A 19,893-nucleotide genomic window follows, 5' to 3' on the forward strand; every position below is an offset into this window, starting at 1 on the left:
GTGTCATAGTCTTATAGGACTGACAGGGACCTTGGGAGATCATATGATCTGTGCTCCTGTGTAGAGAAATAGGATCAAACATCTGCAGATCATTCCTGTTGAGTGGAGCCAGCTAGTTATGTGTGTTGTTGCCACTGAAAACAAAAATAAAACTATGTCCCAAAGAAGGCATCCCAGCCAAAAAAATTAATTAAAGTTGAAATAGCTAATTTGAGTGCAGTTAAAAGACTAGAACTGGATAGGGTTTGTCAGTCTTGAAAGAGGGAAAGTATAGAGACATCTGTGAAAAAAATCATAAACCTTTAGATACCCTCAAGGGTGAAAATTGCAAGGCATGGGATCCAGTCTAGGGACGGACCACCGAAAAATAGACCTTCTGCAAAGGTGACTGGCTGGCCAAATAGGAAGCGAAGCAAGCGCCTCAAAAACACCACGAGGGCTGCTGACCCTAAATCTCCACAACATAAGACCAAGATGAAATGGCTCATTGGAAGAGCCATCTCACAGAAGCTGCTCAGAGGAAGTCCCCGGGAACTGTGATGTGGATGCTGGCATGGCCGGAGGAGCCACAGAGGAATCCTGGCAATGGGAAAAAGGCACCTCTCTTCCCCCTTTCTTCCCTCTTCCTCTCTCAAATATCTCCCTCTAAAGGGATTTTTTGTTCTTGTTTTCATTTTGATTCCTGCTAAAAGCCAACCCATGTTGTTTTCTTTTTTATGGGTGAAGAGGAGCATAGGGAGGATCTAAGCAGCAGCAGAGTTGAATTGGGAGCCACTGTATTCGATTCCAAAATTAGATAGGAAGCTGGGTTTAAGGGTAGTCCAAACCCAACCAGTTCCTCATTTGGCCTGGCCCACGTAGGTGGGCCAGACTGGTTTGGAGCTGTTTTTTGGACAGGCTGCTTGCCCATGGAGGAAGCCATTCCAGCCGCGGTGGGGCTGGAGCCGGCACCTGGTGCTCAGCCAGGCCAGCTCCTGTTCTCACCAGCCTGCACTGCAGATGCGCTGGAGGTTTGGTTTAAAGCAATTCTGCTGCTGCTTTCTCAAGCAGATGAAGACAACTGAAGGTGATAATTCAGGCTGACTTTATATGAATCTTTTTTATCTCAGAAATTGGGATCACATCTGAAAATTTATTTCAAGTCTTTGTCTGACTTCCACTTTTTCTGTGTCTTCACCCATTGAATAGCTTATAAAAAATGTCTGTTGGGTTGTACCTTTAATGTCTGTAACTTTACAACATTTTCCAACAAAGGATTTCACAGTATTTTCTAAACTGTACTACTAACTTTTGTCACTTGGCTAACACAAAGTATTGAAATATCCATTGTCTAGTAAGCCAATTTACACAGGAAAAATCAAATTATTTGCCCAGATTCACAAAATAAATCAATAGCAAAAGCCAGAAAGCATTGTATCACATTTTCCCTTGTAACAGCTTTAATGGTTAAGTGGGCTTTCTATTTCTAATTACTACTGATAATCTGAACTTAAACTCCAAGATACTATATCTGAGATAAATCTCTGTTGATGGTCTAAAGAGATGCTGGTGGTATAACCTAAGAGGCTGTACATCAAACAGCCTCGAGTATGTTTATGATGTGAGCTGTTACAGACTCAAGTCTGTTTCTTTTTCTCATCACCACCTTCCTGGGAGGATAAAACCCATATTCAGACTTTACACCATGGAGAAGAAGCATTTATTTAGAGGTGTTCAGAGTTGGGCTGGTTTAAGCTTTAGCTCAGCTGATGAATGGGGATGCTGTGTAGACCATCTTATAATGGATTGAAACTTTGCTTACAGTAGTTTGCCTTAACTTAGTAGGAAGCTCAGGTTAGGTCTGAAAGTAATGAAAAAAAATATACAGAGGGATTTACACAGCTTTTATTAAATTAGATTGAAAATTGTGAGTTGCTAAAGTGAATATAAGAAGGGACACAGTGCCTCTAGCCCTGCTTTACAGCTATGTTTAGCTGTGTTCTGAATTTTGTGGCAGCTTGATATATAAACAGGCACTGAGAGCCTAAATCCATGCACTGAAAACCTCTGTAGGTCTTTACACCACTCAGTATTTTTGACTCTTAGCTATGAGAGCAGGAGCTCCAGTGAAAACAACCCAGCAGTTCTGTGCAAGGTTTTCCTCCATCTTCCTGAAGCTCACAGTGATGGTGGTAAGTCCTGCTCTGTGGCTTGAGAGCCACAGCTTCACTCCTGCCAGGCCAAGGGTTGTGACATCCCCGAGCTGTTCTCACTCTGCCCCATGACATGGGAGCAGAATTTGGCTTGGTGTTCATCCATGGCTCTCCCCACAGGGCTCCCTCTCACCCTGAGCCTCCTCAAATTTCCTTGGACAGCGGGTCTTGAGTCACGCTGACATGTTTGACCATTTTATCACAGGGCCCAATGTTACTATTGTTTGTGTTACTTGGGGGAAACGTGTTCTCACTGTAAGGGAAAAAACTCTGGCCATCGCTGGGTGAGTTATTTTCCGCTGCTTTCACTCCAACAGCATTGTTGCGCCTGCTGCTAAAATCCTTAACCTAAGATGGAAATGCCACCCTGGTATCTCCCCTCTTCTTTCTCCAGTAGTCAGAAGTTCCATGGGCCAAGTGCCCTCATCCCGTCGGAGCGGCTGCTCCTGCACAGCCCCGGCTCCGAACACAAGCAGCGCTTTCCGCTGCCTCCGCAGGACGAGGTGCGGCTGTTTACCCTCTGGGGACACGGGACTTCGTGCCGGGGAGGATTAAAAATCAACATCATGGCCCTGCTTGTGGACAGGGACCAAGGCTGAAAATGTTCTTTGAAGGGAGACATTATTTTGGAGGAGAAAAGTATGGTTTTAATTGTTTAGATGAGGGGGTTTCATGTTTTATGGATGTCTGGGGGCGGGGGAGGTGCTCTTCTTTCTCTGTGTACAATATTGTTCAGGGAAAAAAAAATGGATTATCTACATTTGTGAATTTAAGTTTTTTTGGCCAGAAGTGCAACGATTTGTAGGGTTTGATTTTTCTCTGGGAAAAAAAGAAAACAGAGTGTTTTGAGAACAAGGCCGAGTAACCAAAATATGTTTGTTTTTGTTTAAATCGCTCAGTAGAGAAATAGTCTCTTGTCTATTGTTAAGAGCGAGGTTTAAATCAAAGGCAAGTTCTACATATTCTAAAATATACAGACAACCCTTTGAAAGCAAAGCCAAGCCAAACTTTAAAAGAGACCTTCTCCTTGATGCAGAAGTTTTCAGTTAGTTACTGTGCCGGGACTTGAGTGGAAAGAGCCAGCCTGAGAAAGAAATGGCAAATCCCCATTTCGGCAGCGGAAGCCAGGAGGAGCATCGTATTAATAGCACACGAGACCTTTCCACAGCCGTTCTAGTCCAGGGCTTTTCCAGCAGCAGTGAGGAAAAGCCTTTGCAGTTCGTGGGTCTTTTTTTGTGCTCAGATTTGGCTGTGGAAGGTTGAAGCAAGCGGCAGAGTGAGGGAGTGGAGGGCCTGATCCTCTCATGTTGGGTGGTCCCTCCTACCACAAATAACCCTATTGGAAACAGAGGGACAATTTGTGGAGTCATTTGTTTGTCAGGAAAAGCAGGGTTTGTAGGATACAGCCCCAATTAGCAGCCAAATTCCTGGTTATTTTCCCGTGATAAAAAGGCAGGTAGCTGTCGCAGAGATGCACATAGCATCTCTCCAGTTCCCATTTGAACTCCTGCCACTTGATCCGTACTTCTTCCCACTTCCTCAGCCATGCAAAGATTATTCCAGCACCACAGTAGCTCAGATGAGCTGGGTTCTTCCCTCCTGCCTGGCACTGAGGTGGCCTCCAGTCCTTTTCTGTGCTGTTCAGGATTGTTCCTGATCTTTGGTACCCATCAGTGAGGGCACCTGGGAGTTGCTCCTGAGTTCTAGTTCCAAGCACAGCAGGCAGGTGATATCCACCGCCTGGCAAACCAAATACACCATCCCACCATAGACCCTGCTTTTAGTATGGCCTGGGTACAGCCAACCCCATCCCCTCCTGAATCCAGCATTTTCTGGGAGATTTACTAAATGGACAGTTTAGCACCAAGTTGCAGTTTTTGGAAGAGCAGGAAGGAAAGGAAAGGAAGGAAAATTTGTAAGGGAAGGAAAAAATTGCTCGCACAGGTTACCAGACAGTGGGCACCTGCCCAACCCACACAGGCTGGCACAGGCAGGGCCATGGCTCTGCCGATCCCATGTGAGCTTGGCAGATGCCAGAAGAGCTTTCTGGGAGCTGCAGGAATGCTGATAGCAGTGTCCTTAGTTGGGGGAGGAGGAGTGCTCTTGTATTATTTTGTGACCCTCTGTTTTGGTAGCCATAAGTCATTAGTTGGTTTTAATTTTCTTTTTTTTCTTTTTTTTCTCCCTTGAAACTGAAACAAGGACTGAAAGGGTAGAATTTTCCTTCTTTTTCCCCTCTCTTTTTTTTTCCCTTTTTTTTTCTTTTCTTTTTTTTTTTTTTTTTTTTGGCTAATCTGAGGCACACTGCCACATCTGAAGCCACTTGGCTTATTATGGATTTCATGGAAACTGATTCCCTGAAAGTGTTTCCATATGTGTGTTCCCAATATATCCCATCCTTTTCTAAATGGGAGTACAAACTCGCACACGAGCTGGAAATGGCTTCAGGATGTGACAGAGAAGTCATATGACTGGAGTGGCACTGTGTGTGGCCCTCTCTGAAAGACACGGTGTCCTGTGTGCTGGCTCCCATCCTACAGTAGATCCAGTTTCAAAGAATATCTTCCTTCCCGGCTTCTTAAAAACTCTCAATCAAGAACCAGCAAGGAATCCTCTGTCCTCGGGAGAGATGTCCATTAGCTGAATGAGATGCGAAAGGAGAATTTGGATGGGGAGGGAAAAGGAAGGGTTTAAAGGGTGAAATAACAGAGCAATGCCAAGGGCTTCCCCCCTTCCCTGTCCCTGCAAAACATAGTTCCTTTGTGTCTGCTTGAGGATCAGATGGTATTTCTGAGTTAGTAGCATGCAGTGGAAAAGTACAATTCATGACAACATTGGAAACAAATATTTATACTGGACAGTTAAGGCACATTTTTCTGAAAAGAAGAAAAAAAAGCAAAAGAAGGAATAAAGTAGCCTGTGAGCCATGATGTATATTATCTTCCCATTCACTGGATTTATTCAGGATTCCTGCCCCTCTGCTCACCATCACCGTGCCTGCTCCGCAGCCCTGCGGTTTCACCCCCTTGCTGTATACAAAAGTTTGAGGTTGCTCTCCAAGAAAAGCCTCAAGTGTTCCTGCTGATGCCTTTCGGCTGGCGAAAAGCAGTGACAGCTAAAATTCAAGCAGGAAAAGTTGGGGAAAAGTGAAGGGAGAGCACTGCGCTCCCGTGTGTGTATTTGTGCCATGTGGTGTTGCAGAGCTCCTGGACTTATTTCCAGGAAACTTTACTTACTTTTTGGTTCCCATGTAGCTCGTAGATGGCCTGAGACTTTAAACAAGCAGGGGGCTTTTGATACACTGCCAGTTCCTTTCCACCCCTATCACCCATGACAGCTCCAGACTGGAGTCACTGAGATAAGATAGCAAAGGCTGAGAAGTTCAGAGGCTCCCCATCACACCAGATCAACAGGCATCCACGGGTGGCAGGTCATAACCACCAGCCCAGGACCTATTTCTGTAATGTGACCATTTGTCCCCCTCCTGTGGTTCTCATTAGGAAAGATTATGAATCCTGTATAAGTGAGGCAACGTCTATAAATGAGACTGTGATGGCTGAAGCTTCCACAGCTTCATTTCTGTTCCCAACAGTCCATCTAGGAGGGGTTGGTTGCTACATTTTTCTACCTGTTGATATTCCCTAAATTTTAGATGAGCTGTCTCCGGGGGTGCGGTGAGCAGCCACTTGTGTTTCAGCGTGTAATGTCACCCAGCAAGACCTCAGTGCCTTAGAAGGAAAGCAGCTTAATGCAGCAGAAAAGTCCGATTGAGGGAGCAGGACAGGTAATGACAGAGCCCGGGCTGAAGAAATGCAAAGAGACCCCAATTTTGCTGTTAAGCAATATAATATCTCTGCTTGAGAAATGCTCTCCTTTATTTGCATGACTGTTACTTTAATGGTCACTGCTAACTATGTTATTTATGGGGTGTTTCTCCCAGCAAAGGGCTTAGGTGCAGTGCCATAAATTCAGTGAAAACATCTATCTGCAAATTAATCCGTGGTATTTTAGGTGCCAAAGACCTGTTACCTAAATACCAGGAGGCACCAGTGTGCAGTTTATCGTGTGAACTGGGGTACTGAGGGACTGTGAGAAGGGATGCACTGGAATTATGGTCTTGCCTGTTGTGTGTAAGGCTCTGAAAGGGTTAAAGTGTTCCTTCCTCCCTCTGACTTTTGTGAGACTGCTGTGCTTAATAATGTTGCAGTTTAAATGGTCCCAGCTAGGCCTTGAAGTTAACACCTTGTTGAGGTGAAGAAAAGAGGAGGGGGCACCAGTTCACGCCTTTTCTGCAGCTATTGTTTGCCGGGAGACCTTCTTGGGGTGAGCTGGGGCGGGGGTGAGAAAAAAAAATAATGTCAAATGCTTTTTTACTTTTTCTTTTCTTCTGAACTAAAGGGAGGGAAAAGACCATTTCAAAACATACCATTATCTATGATAAATTGTTCCAAACATCCAGATGACACATGCTCATCCGGAAAGTAAACCAGAGAGGGAGAAACCCAGTGCATTATTTCTGTGGTGCTGCGTGGCCCTCCCAGCACGTAGACACTCACTGCTAGATGTGTGGGAGGAATGTCCCTGAGGTCCGGCCCGAAGCTGAGCGCCAGCACCGGCGCAGGTTGTGGGATCAGGACTTAATATCTACAGTGAGGATTAGATACAGGAGGAGGTGTTTTGGGATCCCTAGGAATTGCTGTCCCAGGCTCCATTCTACAGTGGCATACAGAGGGAAGGTGGAACAGCAGCTTTGGACAGCCAAAGGCTTGCCTGGAAGAAAGCAGAAAGATCATGCTGTGTGTGATTCAATAAACACTTATTAGCAGACACAGGGAACAAGAATTTAACAAAATGAAGAGCTAAGTAACACTGTCCCCCTGATACAGAAGGATGCTGGGGGAAAACCCAAAGAGATCCAGCTAGAAAATAATCACCCCCCCATTAAAACACACTGCAAAGAATCCTTAAGACTGGCGAAACCAGGAGCTCAGAAATTAGAAAATCTCAGTACTAACATTGCCTGTGCAACTTTAAATCAGCCTCATTCTGCTTATGCATTATATTACAAATTTTAATTACAGGATCACATGATACTTTTCCCACGGGATTCCTGTCTCATTCAGTGCACAGGATGGACAGTGCTAACTTAATGAGCAGCTCTTCAATATTTTGCTTCTTGTTCTTTACATTTCCTCAGGCCTTGCTTATTGCAGAGCATTAAGTGCTGCTCTGAAGAAGGAATCCTTAATTTCTTGCTTGGCTTTGCTCTAATATTTCTGCCATAGCATTTGTGTACAGTTCACTGCAGTGCAATATCCCAAAAAAAAAAGGATCCACTTTAGAAAGAGAAATGAGACTGACCCTAAGGTCTCGTGTCGTTCAGTGCACCGTCTCTGTGTCACCTACAGCACAATTTCTGTTCTGTCTGTAGCCTTATGTTCAGACCTGTGATCCCATTGGCTTCAGCTGCAGCTGGGAGTATTTAGCACACGTGCAAATCAGAAGCCAACATCTTTGCTGCACACAGAAAATGAGGGAAGTGAAAATGGGATTTGGAGACATTTCAATTGAGTCATGTAGGAGCCATGTGGCACAAATACATATAAAATCCATATAAAATAATTAGGTCTCTCTCACCTTGCTCACTTCACCCCTTCTGATTTCTTGGAGCAGTGGATCTGGGGGATGTACAGACAATGGTCTTCTCTATTCCTCAACTCGGATATATCTCCTGAGGTGGCCAGCTTGGGCAGGTTAATAAGAAAGGAGTAGCATCTTGTGTAGCTGAATGCTTTGTCATAGTGCATTTGGAGAAATAACTTGAATGCTGGTGTTTCCAAAGTTTCTCACTCTTCACATGGTAACCTTAATAATATCCCCTTGTTTGCCTCTGGTTGTGTTTATAGTTTCTCAGATTTCTAAAAATACCAAACCCCAAATAACCCCATGTTCCCAAATTTTACTTTGCAATATTATATGAACACCCACATGGTCTCCTTTCGCTCAGGCTCTGCCATCCCAAAGAATGGAGCCATCGATGGACTGATCCTTTTTTAGGCTGGCTTGGGGACAGGTGGCAATGTCCCTGTGTTTCAGCAATGCTTGCACAAAAAATGCTAGGATTTGTGACTCCTGGATTTCATTCTAGTCTCTAGACAAGTGTCTTTGTAGGGCCACAGACTCTTCTGCCCATTTTTAGTCAGAGTGCTTATGATTTGTTCATATTTGGCTGGATTTTCATGGCAACATCTCTCACACAAAAACCACTCCTATTCCAAAGTTCAAGTCCTTACTTCAAAGCATGGAACTGGTACAGCTTTTCAAAGGAAGGCTCCTCAGAGTTTAAGATTGGTAAAACAATATATTTTTCCCAGCAGAAGAATTTCAGCTGAAATTTTAAAAACAACTAAATGCATAAATCAAAATTTAGCCTGAGACAGGCGCCCAGCATGGACAATTTGAGCCAGAACGTTTGAAGTTTGGCAAAGCTGTAAGAGACTGAAATCATCTCATCATGTGAAGTGTGTGGCATGTTTCATCCAAGGCGATATTATCAGCTGTAAGTAATCCAGGCTGCACTTATAATTCAGAGACATAGATGTTGGGGAAGGAAAAAACAATTTTAATAGGTCAATTAGTACAATGTCCCAGCTTGAATTGAACTGTTGAACAAAACCCCACCAAATCTAGTTTCGACTACAGCAAATGTCTTAACACTGAAGTTCCCCAAAACACAAGGGAATCATTTAGCTACTGGTAAATAAATTTAAGTTGCTGAATTTCCTTGAGACAGCCTGTTCAGTGAATACAGCATCACTCTGGTTTCATGCATCAAACAATTCTGCATTGACTTGATGGGCTAGAAATTTCCCTATGAAACATATGCAATAAGCCAAGGGGACTTTTTTTGTTAATGTTACAGCATTAAATAACGAAACAAATTGCAATATTTTTAAGCTATAAAAAATATCCTGTAACTCTTTAAAGTAGATGTCAGCTGGCTGTACCTACAAGGAGTTAATCTGTCCACAGTACATTATGCTCTTTAATAATTGGGAACAATTGGCCAAAGTGCTGTAAACCTGACAGAAATTTGTTGCCTGATTTTCTGCAAACCACAAGCACAGCTTATCGATTGAGACCTGAGCATTAATTGGCACTAGCTGGCATCTGTAAACTGCAAAAGAGAAATGATCATGGCACACAAGCAGCTGTAAATGGTAGAGCTGCAAAGCTGCAACAGGTAAAATTGGGTTTTAAGCACAAATGCAAAATTATTTGAGCTGGCTGCTGGCAAATGCCCAGATCTAGGGTTTTTAATGAGGCTTCTGCATCAAAATAAGTGAAACCACATGGAATTTTAATTGTTCTTATTCTAAATATGAAACACACTGGAGCAGTATTCTTGAATCTGGGATGTTAGCATATATATTGGCATATTAACACGACCACTTTTCTGTTCTAAACATATAGGTCTCAGAAAACTGGAGTGCTGGGCTATGTTAGGGAGGAATCTACCTGGAAAATTTAAAAATAGTTTAACCTGGACTCATTCAGATGTAAAGTGTTTTGGTTTTTTTCAAAAATACACCTTTTAAAATTTTATTTGTTATTGTTAAGCCCAGTCAGCTGATGAGACTACATGGGAGAAGACCACTTACTGTGCTCTTTGGCATGTCTCTCTTTCTGGTGGCACAAAATAAAGTCTCTTCTCTTTATACAAGTGTTGTCTTGCAATGTGGTGGCCACAACATAAGGCAGAGGGTCTGTGCTTCACCCATTTAGTGCGAGCTATCGCGAGAGTGGGAATTCACAGATGCAAATGGTTTTCTTGCTCTGACAGAGGAAAAATTAGCATAATTTTTTAATCCTCCTGGGGAGAGGAATAAATAAATTATTATAATATTATAATTATTATATAATTAATTGTATACTTGCACTGTCATGTTACTATATTGCTGATCCACATCACTGTTTGTGCACTGCTAGATATACAAGATGGGTGCCATACGTGGACTATAGGGGAATATAGGACTATTTATGGAATATAGGACTATTTATCTTCCCAGCCCAGCACAGAGCTAAACATGTATAAATGAACAGGCATCTGGGATTTCCAAGTTAGAACCAAAATCAACCTTAACATAAGGAGGTAGCACAGAGAAAGGAGGAGGAGGAGGGTGAAAATGCATCAGCAAGATTGAACAGCACTGAGGGTGGCAAGAAGCTGAGGTTTAGAGCTGACTTTTTAGTACGTTTCCCTTAGAAATGAGACTTTAGAACAGGCATCTCAGGGAACTTTTTCTGATCTTTAAAAATATTTTTACACAATGGAGATCCAATAAGGCTGGGAACAAATCACAGCCGTGTGCAGGGAGTTATGGAGACAGCAAAAGGCACTTGGGCAAAAGGGGAGTTGAAGAAGTGAGTGTGCAGGAGCTGTGCAGGCACAGCCATGAGTGAGATAAGACAGGGTTATGGTTGTTTGGCCTTTGGGTAAATAGGATTGTGCTTTACAAGCAACAGCAAAAACAAATGAGTGTGGATTTACTAGGGTACATAAGGAGATCTGCAGCCCCACATTTGAGTTGCCTATGTGTGGTGTGCATATTCCCAGTCATTCCACACAGACATGATCTCTTGGCAGCACCCATGCAGATAATATTTGGATCTAGCTCTGAAAGGGAGATTGCCTTTTAATGTGTAAAACTGTGTGGAGAGCTTTGTATTAAGGAAAAAATATTGGTTGCAAAGAAACTGAAAATACCAATATTCTTCTACACCCTTACGCTGACATCAATTCCACCTTTGATTGTAAAAGTCTTGTTTAGCTTCTATCAGGGTAAACTAAGAGCAACTCTGTTCATGCTGAGAGAGTTGCAATAACAATAAATAAAAAAAAAAAGAGAGAATAAGCAGTAGCAGATTGAAAGTCAGTATTTTGAGCAGCTGGGGAAATTATGTTCTAACCTTATATTTCCAGATATATATCAGACCTGTTCACAATATAAAGGATAGTGTTCCAAAATTACAGCTTTGAATCTGGGTGGTATTGCCTCTGGCTATTGTTTGCAGTTGGGAATGAAAGAAGTTGCATTAAGCAGTAGAGTGTTTGCTGTAAAGGTACAAGTTATATTACATTCCAGGGTGCTGCGGTTGGAGGGGTTGATGATGGAGACAGACCCATTCACCTGTAGGTCACTGATTCAGTCCCAGATAAAGACAATAGTAATCACATTGTCATCAGAGTTTAGAATGGGCTTTTACTGCCCACTTAAAGCTCTGTGCTCAATATTGGTAGAGATGGAGTATTATAACCCCTAGGTTTCAGGCTGATTTGGAGGCTTGACTGGGTGTGGCCCAGGTCCTCCAGCCTGAACCCAAACTGTGCCTGAGCTTTGCCCTGCTGCTGCTTTTAGATATCATTGTAGGCATGAGTTCACTGACCTGGGAGAACAAGCGAGAATAGTGATCTAAATCCCAAAATGTGCCAGACAAGGTGGCAGGGGCTGTTGAGTCTGTTGCTTATAGCAGAGTGGACAAGGAACAGAAGGGCTGGAGAGACCTTCCTTTTACACAGCAATGTCAGCAGGTCAGATCTGAAGCCTGTCTGCAAGGAAAATCATTGCTTCGTCTTAAACTGAGGATACACAGTGTGTTTCAGTGTTTAGCACGTCAGTTTGGCATCTAGAAGATGCCGTATTTTCCCTAAAGTCAGGTTCAGCAGACTGACAAAGAGGTGAGTGAACCCTTGGATCTGAAGGGCTGTAAAGCTGTAGGAGTGTCAGCTGGGAAGTGCAGGGAGGGTCCATTTGATTTCATAATTTTCCCCTTTTATTTATACCTTGCTCTTTCCAGCTCTCTATAAATATCTGTATATGTGTCTGATGCATACTGGCCATCGCGTTTGCCTCCTCCTACTCTGTACTTCTTCATTAGGCTTTCCCTCTTTTCCCCTGTCCTTTTCCCACACCCTCTTTGTTTTCCACTCTTCTGGCTCTCAGTATAAGATTTTGTCTTCTGCTCCTGTCCATCCCACAGTCTCCTAAGCACATCACCAAGCTAAGGTTTGCTTTCCAGTTCTGCTCCAAAGCTTTGGGTGTTTGATGTGGGATTAGAAATTAGGCAAAATGAGTTTACCCATCCCTGTTTTGCGTTAGACTCCAATTCATAGCGTTACCATCCAGACGTTCACAGTAGTCATAAACTGTGTGGTCTTTTTTTTTTCAACCAGACTGCAGAGACTACGTATGAAAACAAATTCTTTTTCAATGGCCAAAAGAGTGTTGGGCTTGTAATTTTCCATCGACTGCTCTGAAGAGTAAAATCTGCATCTTTGCTATCAGCTCAATGGCCTTGTCCGTCCTTCGGATGAGCAAACAGTTTTTTTTAGCCAAAGGAATCAGCTGAGTGGATTCTCACCTAAATAAATTGATTTAAGGCAAGAAGTGGGTCTTAGTCTCCCCCAGTGTAACTCCCCTGGTGTCAGTGGTGCAGTTAACTCGATGTTGCCAGCTCTTGGAGATTTATTACAAGTTGCACAGAGATTTCTGCTTTTCTGGAAATCCCAGCTCCTGACAGCCTGTGCTGAGGTGGGAATCTCAGCTTTCATGTGCAACCAGTCCTGAGTTTCTCAAGAGGCTCTAGAAAAAAAACAGAGACACACAACCCTCAAAACTCTGAAACTGGAAGGCAAATCAACTCCAAGTCCACCTTTCTTTTTTTGGCTCTTTTTTACTCTCTTGATTTTAGACATCTTTTTTCCCCTTTGTTTTTTTGGCTCTTTTTCAATCTCTTGATTTTTGAGATTTTTTTTTTTCCTAACCTGACTCATGACCTTTGAACACTTCAGGTTGGCAATGCTGCTCCCTCCATTGGCATCAGTGGAGTTAGACCAGGGATGAGTTTGGCCCAGCGCTTCTAAAAGATAGATGTATAACACTGTTCCTTGCAATGTATTGCTTGATATGATCTGCTGTTCTCTTGGGGGCCAAAAGAAGTGGGTTATCTTAGAAAAATAAAATTCTATCGTCACGTGATACAAAAAATGGTATTTACAGAATTGTTTTCCCCCGTCTTTTGTTATAATTTTTTAGGTGCTTCAGAGCTGGGCCCATTTTCAGATCCCAGGCAGTTCACAAGCATTTCATCCCTCACTGAGAGCCGCTTCTCCAACCCACGAATGCACTATCCAGCCACCTTTACCTATACACCGCCAGTCACCTCAGGCATGTCACTGGGTATGTCCGCAACCACTCACTACCACACCTACCTACCACCACCCTACCCCGGCTCTTCCCAAAACCAAAGTGGACCTTTCCAGACCAGCAGCACTCCATATCTCTACTATGGCACTTCATCAGGATCATACCAGTTCCCCATGGTGCCGGGAGGGGACCGCTCCCCTTCCAGGATGCTCCCGCCGTGCACCACCACGTCCAACGGCAGCACGCTGCTAAACCCTAACTTGCCCACCCAGAGTGACGGGGTGGAGGCGGATGGCAGCCACAGCAGCTCCCCAACCGTCTTGAATTCTAGTGGCAGGATGGATGAGTCTGTTTGGAGGCCGTACTGAGATTTCTTCCGTAGCCGGCCCAACCTCCGCAAGCCAAAAAAAAAAACCAAACCACCAAACGGTCGACTAACTACGAAGTGCCTGGTTTTTGTTTTATTTTTTTTAAAAACACCAGATTTTACCAATATGTGCAACTGTGTAGATGGGATGATAATGGCCATAAATAACACAAGAGTTACCAACACACCACAACCCATGTTTCAGATTATGTGAATCAAAGCACATATTTTCTTTTTTTTTTCCCCTTGGAACCATTTTACCTTGTTTTATATTTAAAATGTACTTTCTACACACACACACATACACACACACACACACACACAAAAATCACCCCCTCTTTTTTTTTTTTGGAATTCTTTCCTTCTTTTTTTTTTTCCTAGAGTTTTGTAATAACTAGTGAGTACTTTTGCCAACGAGGAGAGAACGGACTCCCCGGCTATCAGGAGAAACATGGTGATGCAAGGCAAAGGCTGCATTCCCTTTTATTTTAATAAAAAACTAAAACTAACCATGAACTCCAGATACAGTTGCAATCATACAACGTATGGGACCCTCTCCACACCTGTAGTGCAATTCACCTGGTTTGTATTGGCGCACATAAAAAGGAAAACAAAGAGCAAGTTGCTTCCATTTTGCTATGATCCATTCAGATGAAAACAGCTGTCCCAAAATATTCTGTCCGAGCCTTGCTGCGGATAATGGTTGGAATTTCTCTGTGTTCATTGCTTTTTTGGTTTGTTTTTGGGTTCTTAAAGAGAATGAGTTTTCAAGTTAGGTGAGCCAACCCCGGGGTTTTCTTTTTGCTTTTGTATCCGTTCGTTTTGCCTTCGATTAGCCAAAAACCAAAAATAACAACCAAAACCTTGAGAAACAAAAAAACAAAATGTTATTACTTATGCAAAATATGAGAATGGCAATATATATTACTAGAGCCAAAATGGTATACATAGTATTTGTGTTCGGCTATGTTCTTTTTTTATTTTTTTTTAAATTATAAATGTGTAAAATTTGAGGTTGCTTGCTAACATGAATCATCATATAACTTTAAAAGAATATTTATAATTATTTAATGACATCTGGACCCTTTAAACGTTTTTTAATGTAATGATATATTGACTTCGGTCTCTAAAAGTGTTTTTTGTTTTATTTTTTTTTTTTTACTTTTTACATTTCTGCAATAGTGTAAACCTCAGACCTTTACCCTGAACTCTGAAAAGCAGTTCCAGTGTGAACCAGTTTACAATGTGACTTAAAAACAACAAACCCAACCCAAATGCATCCACATCAAATGATTTTGGATGTAGGATCTTTTTATATAACTTATGAAGGAAATATTGTGTTTAAAATATTTTTATTAGCTGTCTGGTTGCCTTCAACACAGTCTTGCCTTTTAATCAGTAGTTGTGGAGACACTGGAAAAATGGTAGGAAGGATGAAATACTTTCCACCCTTCCCCTAATTTCTTCTTCTCCAAGGATTTTTCTCAGAACTTCAAAATTTGAAAAGATTCATTTTTAAAATAGTCTATTTTGACAGCATAATTTGGATGTCGACAGGGTTTTTTTTTTTCCCAAAGAAAAATCAAAACCATTTCAAAGCCCGTATTTTGCAAATGATGACGTGTTAAATATCTCAGAAATGGGATTAAGGGAGAAATGGTGAAACATTTTCCCCTCCCCTTGCAATTTCAGCCCACTTGGTGGAATTAAAAGGTTTCAAACTTGAGACAGAAACTGCCTGGTAGCGAGTCACCACCCATTAGCATTAAATGCGGGAGCCATGCGGATGCGGTGGTGGCTCTAAAGCTGATGTGGCTGTTGCTGTGTTAGAGAAACAAGCACAAGGGCTGCAAAACTCACCTCTGCCCACGCTGAAGACATAAACTCACCTTCAAAGCCACCCTGGGGCTCCCAGGTGTGATACAAGGAGAGCAGGTTGCACACAAACCCCAACCTGTCTGTGGCCAAACTACCCCCCAGAGAGGCCCCAGTTTTGCCCAGCCCAGGGCTGCCATGGCAAGCAGGGAGGTAACATAGCATCTGCTGGATGTGGTGGGAGCTGAGCCATCCTCCCCATGCTCTCCCCAGGCAGGTGTTAAGCCTGGCTTAGTGGGATGTTCAGCACGTGCCTGTGGGCTTGGCCAAAGCTCCTTCCTTCCATTCCCTCAGTCACCACTGTCTGCAGCCTCCTCCAAGCTGCTCCTTGGGTGATCTTTGGCTACCTCCAAGCATGGCAGTAAATCAATGTTGGGCACAGCCACACAGAGCCGGACACCACCCTCACTGCTCGTTAACAGCGAAGCTGTTAAACGAGCTGCCATTAGCATGGTACATCTCTCCAATCTGCGTGATGACGTGCTCTTAAAAATAATAAATTAATAAAGTCTTAGCCTTCTAAAGGTTGTATACCAAGTATGCTTAAAGTATAAGTAAGACACTTTGTTTTTCTTCTAATACTTAGTTTTCCTTCAAAGATGGAAGCTGTAATTGATTCTATTTATTGTTGGTTTGTGGTAGCTTGAAGCATACCACTGTCCATTTATTTGTAACTGTAAAGTAATGTTTGTTAGTCTCAGCAGCACTTAAAAAGCCAGTGTCTGGTTACACATTTCAGTTTTGTTTTTTGTTTAGTAAGCAAGAGAAAAAGAGATGTACTGCCAGTGCAAGCTGTTTCCTATTTAATAAAAGGTACTATATTTGTACATTATTTGTTATTGCTGAGAAGGGCTTTTTAAGGTTTACTGTATGCATATTAAGTAATTTTTAGGGTGCTTTTGTGTTGAAATGTTGTTAAGAGTGGCTGCAGGCAGCAACCCAGATTTTCTTTTTTCTTTTCCTTTAGACTTTGTTGTAAAATTCAAGCACTTGGTTTTTGTTTCTGGATAAATCCAGCACAGACCAGACTTTTGTTTTGCCCAATACCAAAACAGGGCTCTGTTTGTGTCCCCGTGGTTTTTCAACTGGACCTTTAGGGACAAACGTTGAAAATGTTTTCTCCGCCCAGTCGAGGCGCACGTGCCTGATCCAGTCAATCCATGCCCTCGTCTGACCTGGCTCTGCCTGCTTGAGATAAGGAGGAAAGGATTTCTAAGTACCTGTGGACAGAGGAGCACCAGCCCCTTGACTTTCAGTAGACCCCCATGCTCCTGAACCCTCCTGGTGCCTTCAGAAAATCTGTCCCAGTACATCAGGCTGGTCATGGAGGGAGTCGTACAGGCTGAGGCAGAGAGGCTCATCAAAGCTTTCAGAAAATGCTTTTGAGTTCACTTGGAAATACTCTTGAATCAGATAGTCAGACCCAACCGGTGCTATGCAGTGAATCATATCAATTTATCTGAGCTTTTGTGAGGTGCTTGGCATTGCAGAATGGAATTTTCTCAAAGGTACGACAGCCCTTCCCTTCGGGCAGTGGCAATCTTCGGCACTGGTCATAGATTTAAAGAAAAAAATAGCCTTTTTTACCTTCCAGCTCTCTTATCCTACCAAAGACTTACTTCCAGCACAACAGGCACAATGTCCCTTTTGCTGAATGGAGGATTAAATCCTCCTCTCCCTCCTCCTAAGGGTAACCAGATCAGGTGCAGTGGGTTGGGACAGAAGAGTAAAGCAAATTTTTTATCCGACAGCATCACTCACGTGGTGTTTATCAATTCCTTTAAAAGCCCAGCTGCTGCATCTTTCTTAGCATTGAACCTTTGTTGCCAGAAGTCCCCTGAGCAAAGATTTGCCAGTTTCCACAAGTACCATCTGGAGAGGGGAGAATTTTGCACTTTCACCCTGAGCAAAGCAAGGCTCAGCCCTGTGCTGGGCTGCAGCAGCAGCAAGCCATGAGCAAAAGCAATAATTGAACCTGGATCAGCCATGAGCTCAAAGAAGCCCCATTCTCTGCCCCCCTGAATTTCTTGTTGTTTTTAAATAGAATGCATTTCAGTTTAACATTTTCTGAGAACTTTTTTTAGATGTTCGTTTACTTCCATGTTTACAGATAACTCTTTGCTTTTTTTTTAATGCAGTACTTTTAAGTATATCAGCCAAGACCATACTTTTACAGTAACTTTAGGTAATATGAGTGACATTCCAATTTTTTTTTTATTGTTAAATATGCTTTACCAATCTTGAATTTCCGCTGGAACAAAATATTTGTAGCATTTTGTGTAAATACAAGCTTTAATTTTTTATTTTTTCAAATGCTGTCACCCAAGATTTGCTTTTCATGCACATATTGTACAAACACACTCTGCTTTATGCCACAGACGATGATTGTGGATGAGTTTACTTCAACTTCAAAGGGACTATTTGTATTGTATGTTGCAACTGTAAATTGAATTGTTTGGCATTTTCTCATGATTGTAATATTAATTTGAAGTTTTAATTTCATTTTCAATAAAATGGCTTTTTTTTTTTGTTAATGTTCTTCTATGCTTCTTTTTCTTCCTTGTCTCCTCTTGGCACCAGGCAGGGTAAAGCGAGCACATGGTAGGACATGGGACTGGCCCATCTGTGGCTTACCCATCAATTTCTGCAACACTTGAGTTTTCAACTAAATATAAAAAGCAAGCTTCCAGGCCGTTGGGTGGTGAAAGACACCTTCTAAATCCGATCTCAAATGTCACTTCTTTTCCTGAGTCTGCAAATTATTGAAACCTGTGTTTCTTAGTGTGCAAACTGCTCTGTTCATCTTGCTATTTCGTTAATTCAGGAACCAAACAACTGGCTTTAGCTGGGACATTCCCAGGGAAAACTTGGATAGATTTCTAAATTGGGAGGGAGGGATTGGGATTTATGATGCTTTTTCATGATGGGGGTTGAACTGTCCCCACCTCTTCCTGGTCAGACCTGAGGAATGCAGTTACAGATAATCTTGTGATTTGCATGGCCTGAGGCGAGAATAGTTTTCAAACAGCAAAAGATATATGGATTGGGAGGGGACTGAGGGAGTCAGTCTTTGCTTTTTCCTCCAGCTTAGTGTCAGGTGTAGGAGGAGATGCAGCTAATGAAGGTGAGGTTAAGTTCACCCAAGGCTGTCTGCAGGAAGAGAGGACAGGGGTTGTTTGCAAGCTTGTGCCTGGTTTCATAGTAAGTTCTTATCCTTTTTAGCTATTTCTTGAGTCTGTGAAATAGTAGCACAGAGAGGTGTGAGGTTCTGATTGTTTTGAGAAACCTTTGGCTCTGAAGTTTAAATGTCACTGATACTGATTTTGTGAGATCTTGTTGGCTTTATCATGGATCTACACATTTCTTGTGTGGTGGTTAAAGCTTGAGGAGTCTTTCATTCCAGCTCAAAATCTGAGTCCTGATTGTAGGGAAGCTTGATCCAACAGTGAGGAACCAAGCAAACCAACCAATGCTCTGTGGTGTAGTTACTATAGAAATTGTTTTGTGGGGGACTCATGCTACAAGCATTAGTGCTAAGAATTTCTGCTGCCCTCTGGCACACAGATTAACCTGTCTCAGCTACTCAGAGCCCAGAGGCACCCTCATTATAGTCTTGCTTTTAGGGTCACTTAATCCATATTCTCATCAATGGAAATAAAAAAATTTTCTCCATTTTATATGGTGAAGTGCTGGAACAGGGGCCATGGGAGATTGTGGCACTTCTGTTCCGGAAGATTTACAGGACCCAACTGGTAAAGCATGGAACAACCTGATCTGATCTCCAAGTTGAGGCTGCTTGAGCAGGAGGTTTATCTGGAGGCCTCTCATTATCCTTTCCAAATTATCCCATGGCCTTGTGAGGCAGGCTGGGAGCTGCCTGCTACAGGATGTTGTCTGAGATAAAAACTGCTTGTGTGAATGTATGGAGAACACATATTCAGCTAAATGAAATCTGAATAAAGAGGTTGGACGAGATTAAATTCATACATAGGCAGGTTCTTGAGGGGTCACAGTGATCTCTCTTTTCATGTAATCTTAGAATGGTTTGGGTTGAAAGAGACCTTAAAGATCAATTTTTATTGGTTTCTGCACATTTCTCTGGGATATCTACAGCAGACATGGTCAGCACAAGGGCTGATACAGCTAAACCATCCCTCTGATTCAGTACAGTAGTTCCCACTGAACTTCATTCGGGGGATGTTTTTTTTGATTTTTTGATTCATTTACCCTGCAGCTTAAGAAGGTAACTCTT

The 19,893-nt window shown here is 42.5% G+C and overlaps 1 protein-coding gene across 5 annotated transcripts in view; it reads left to right on the forward strand.

The window, feature by feature from the left end:
- Positions 1 to 19,893, forward strand: part of RUNX2 (RUNX family transcription factor 2) — a 215,829-nt gene that overhangs the window by 134,795 nt on the left and 61,141 nt on the right. For 3 of the 5 annotated variants that reach the window (XM_032103960.1, XM_032103961.1, XM_032103956.1), the window contains exon 7: positions 13,289 to 18,170. The exons of the other annotated variants lie outside the window; for them this stretch is intronic. In XM_032103960.1, coding sequence (XP_031959851.1) covers positions 13,289 to 13,767 — 479 coding nt within the window. In that variant the 3' untranslated portion in view covers positions 13,768 to 18,170. Of the gene's footprint in view, positions 1 to 13,288; positions 18,171 to 19,893 lie in introns of those variants that run through there. 5 annotated transcript variants of the gene reach the window in all.

The sequence above is a fragment of the Corvus moneduloides genome, chromosome 3 (assembly GCF_009650955.1).
Source record: "Corvus moneduloides isolate bCorMon1 chromosome 3, bCorMon1.pri, whole genome shotgun sequence".
NCBI classification, from domain to species: domain Eukaryota; kingdom Metazoa; phylum Chordata; class Aves; order Passeriformes; family Corvidae; genus Corvus; species Corvus moneduloides.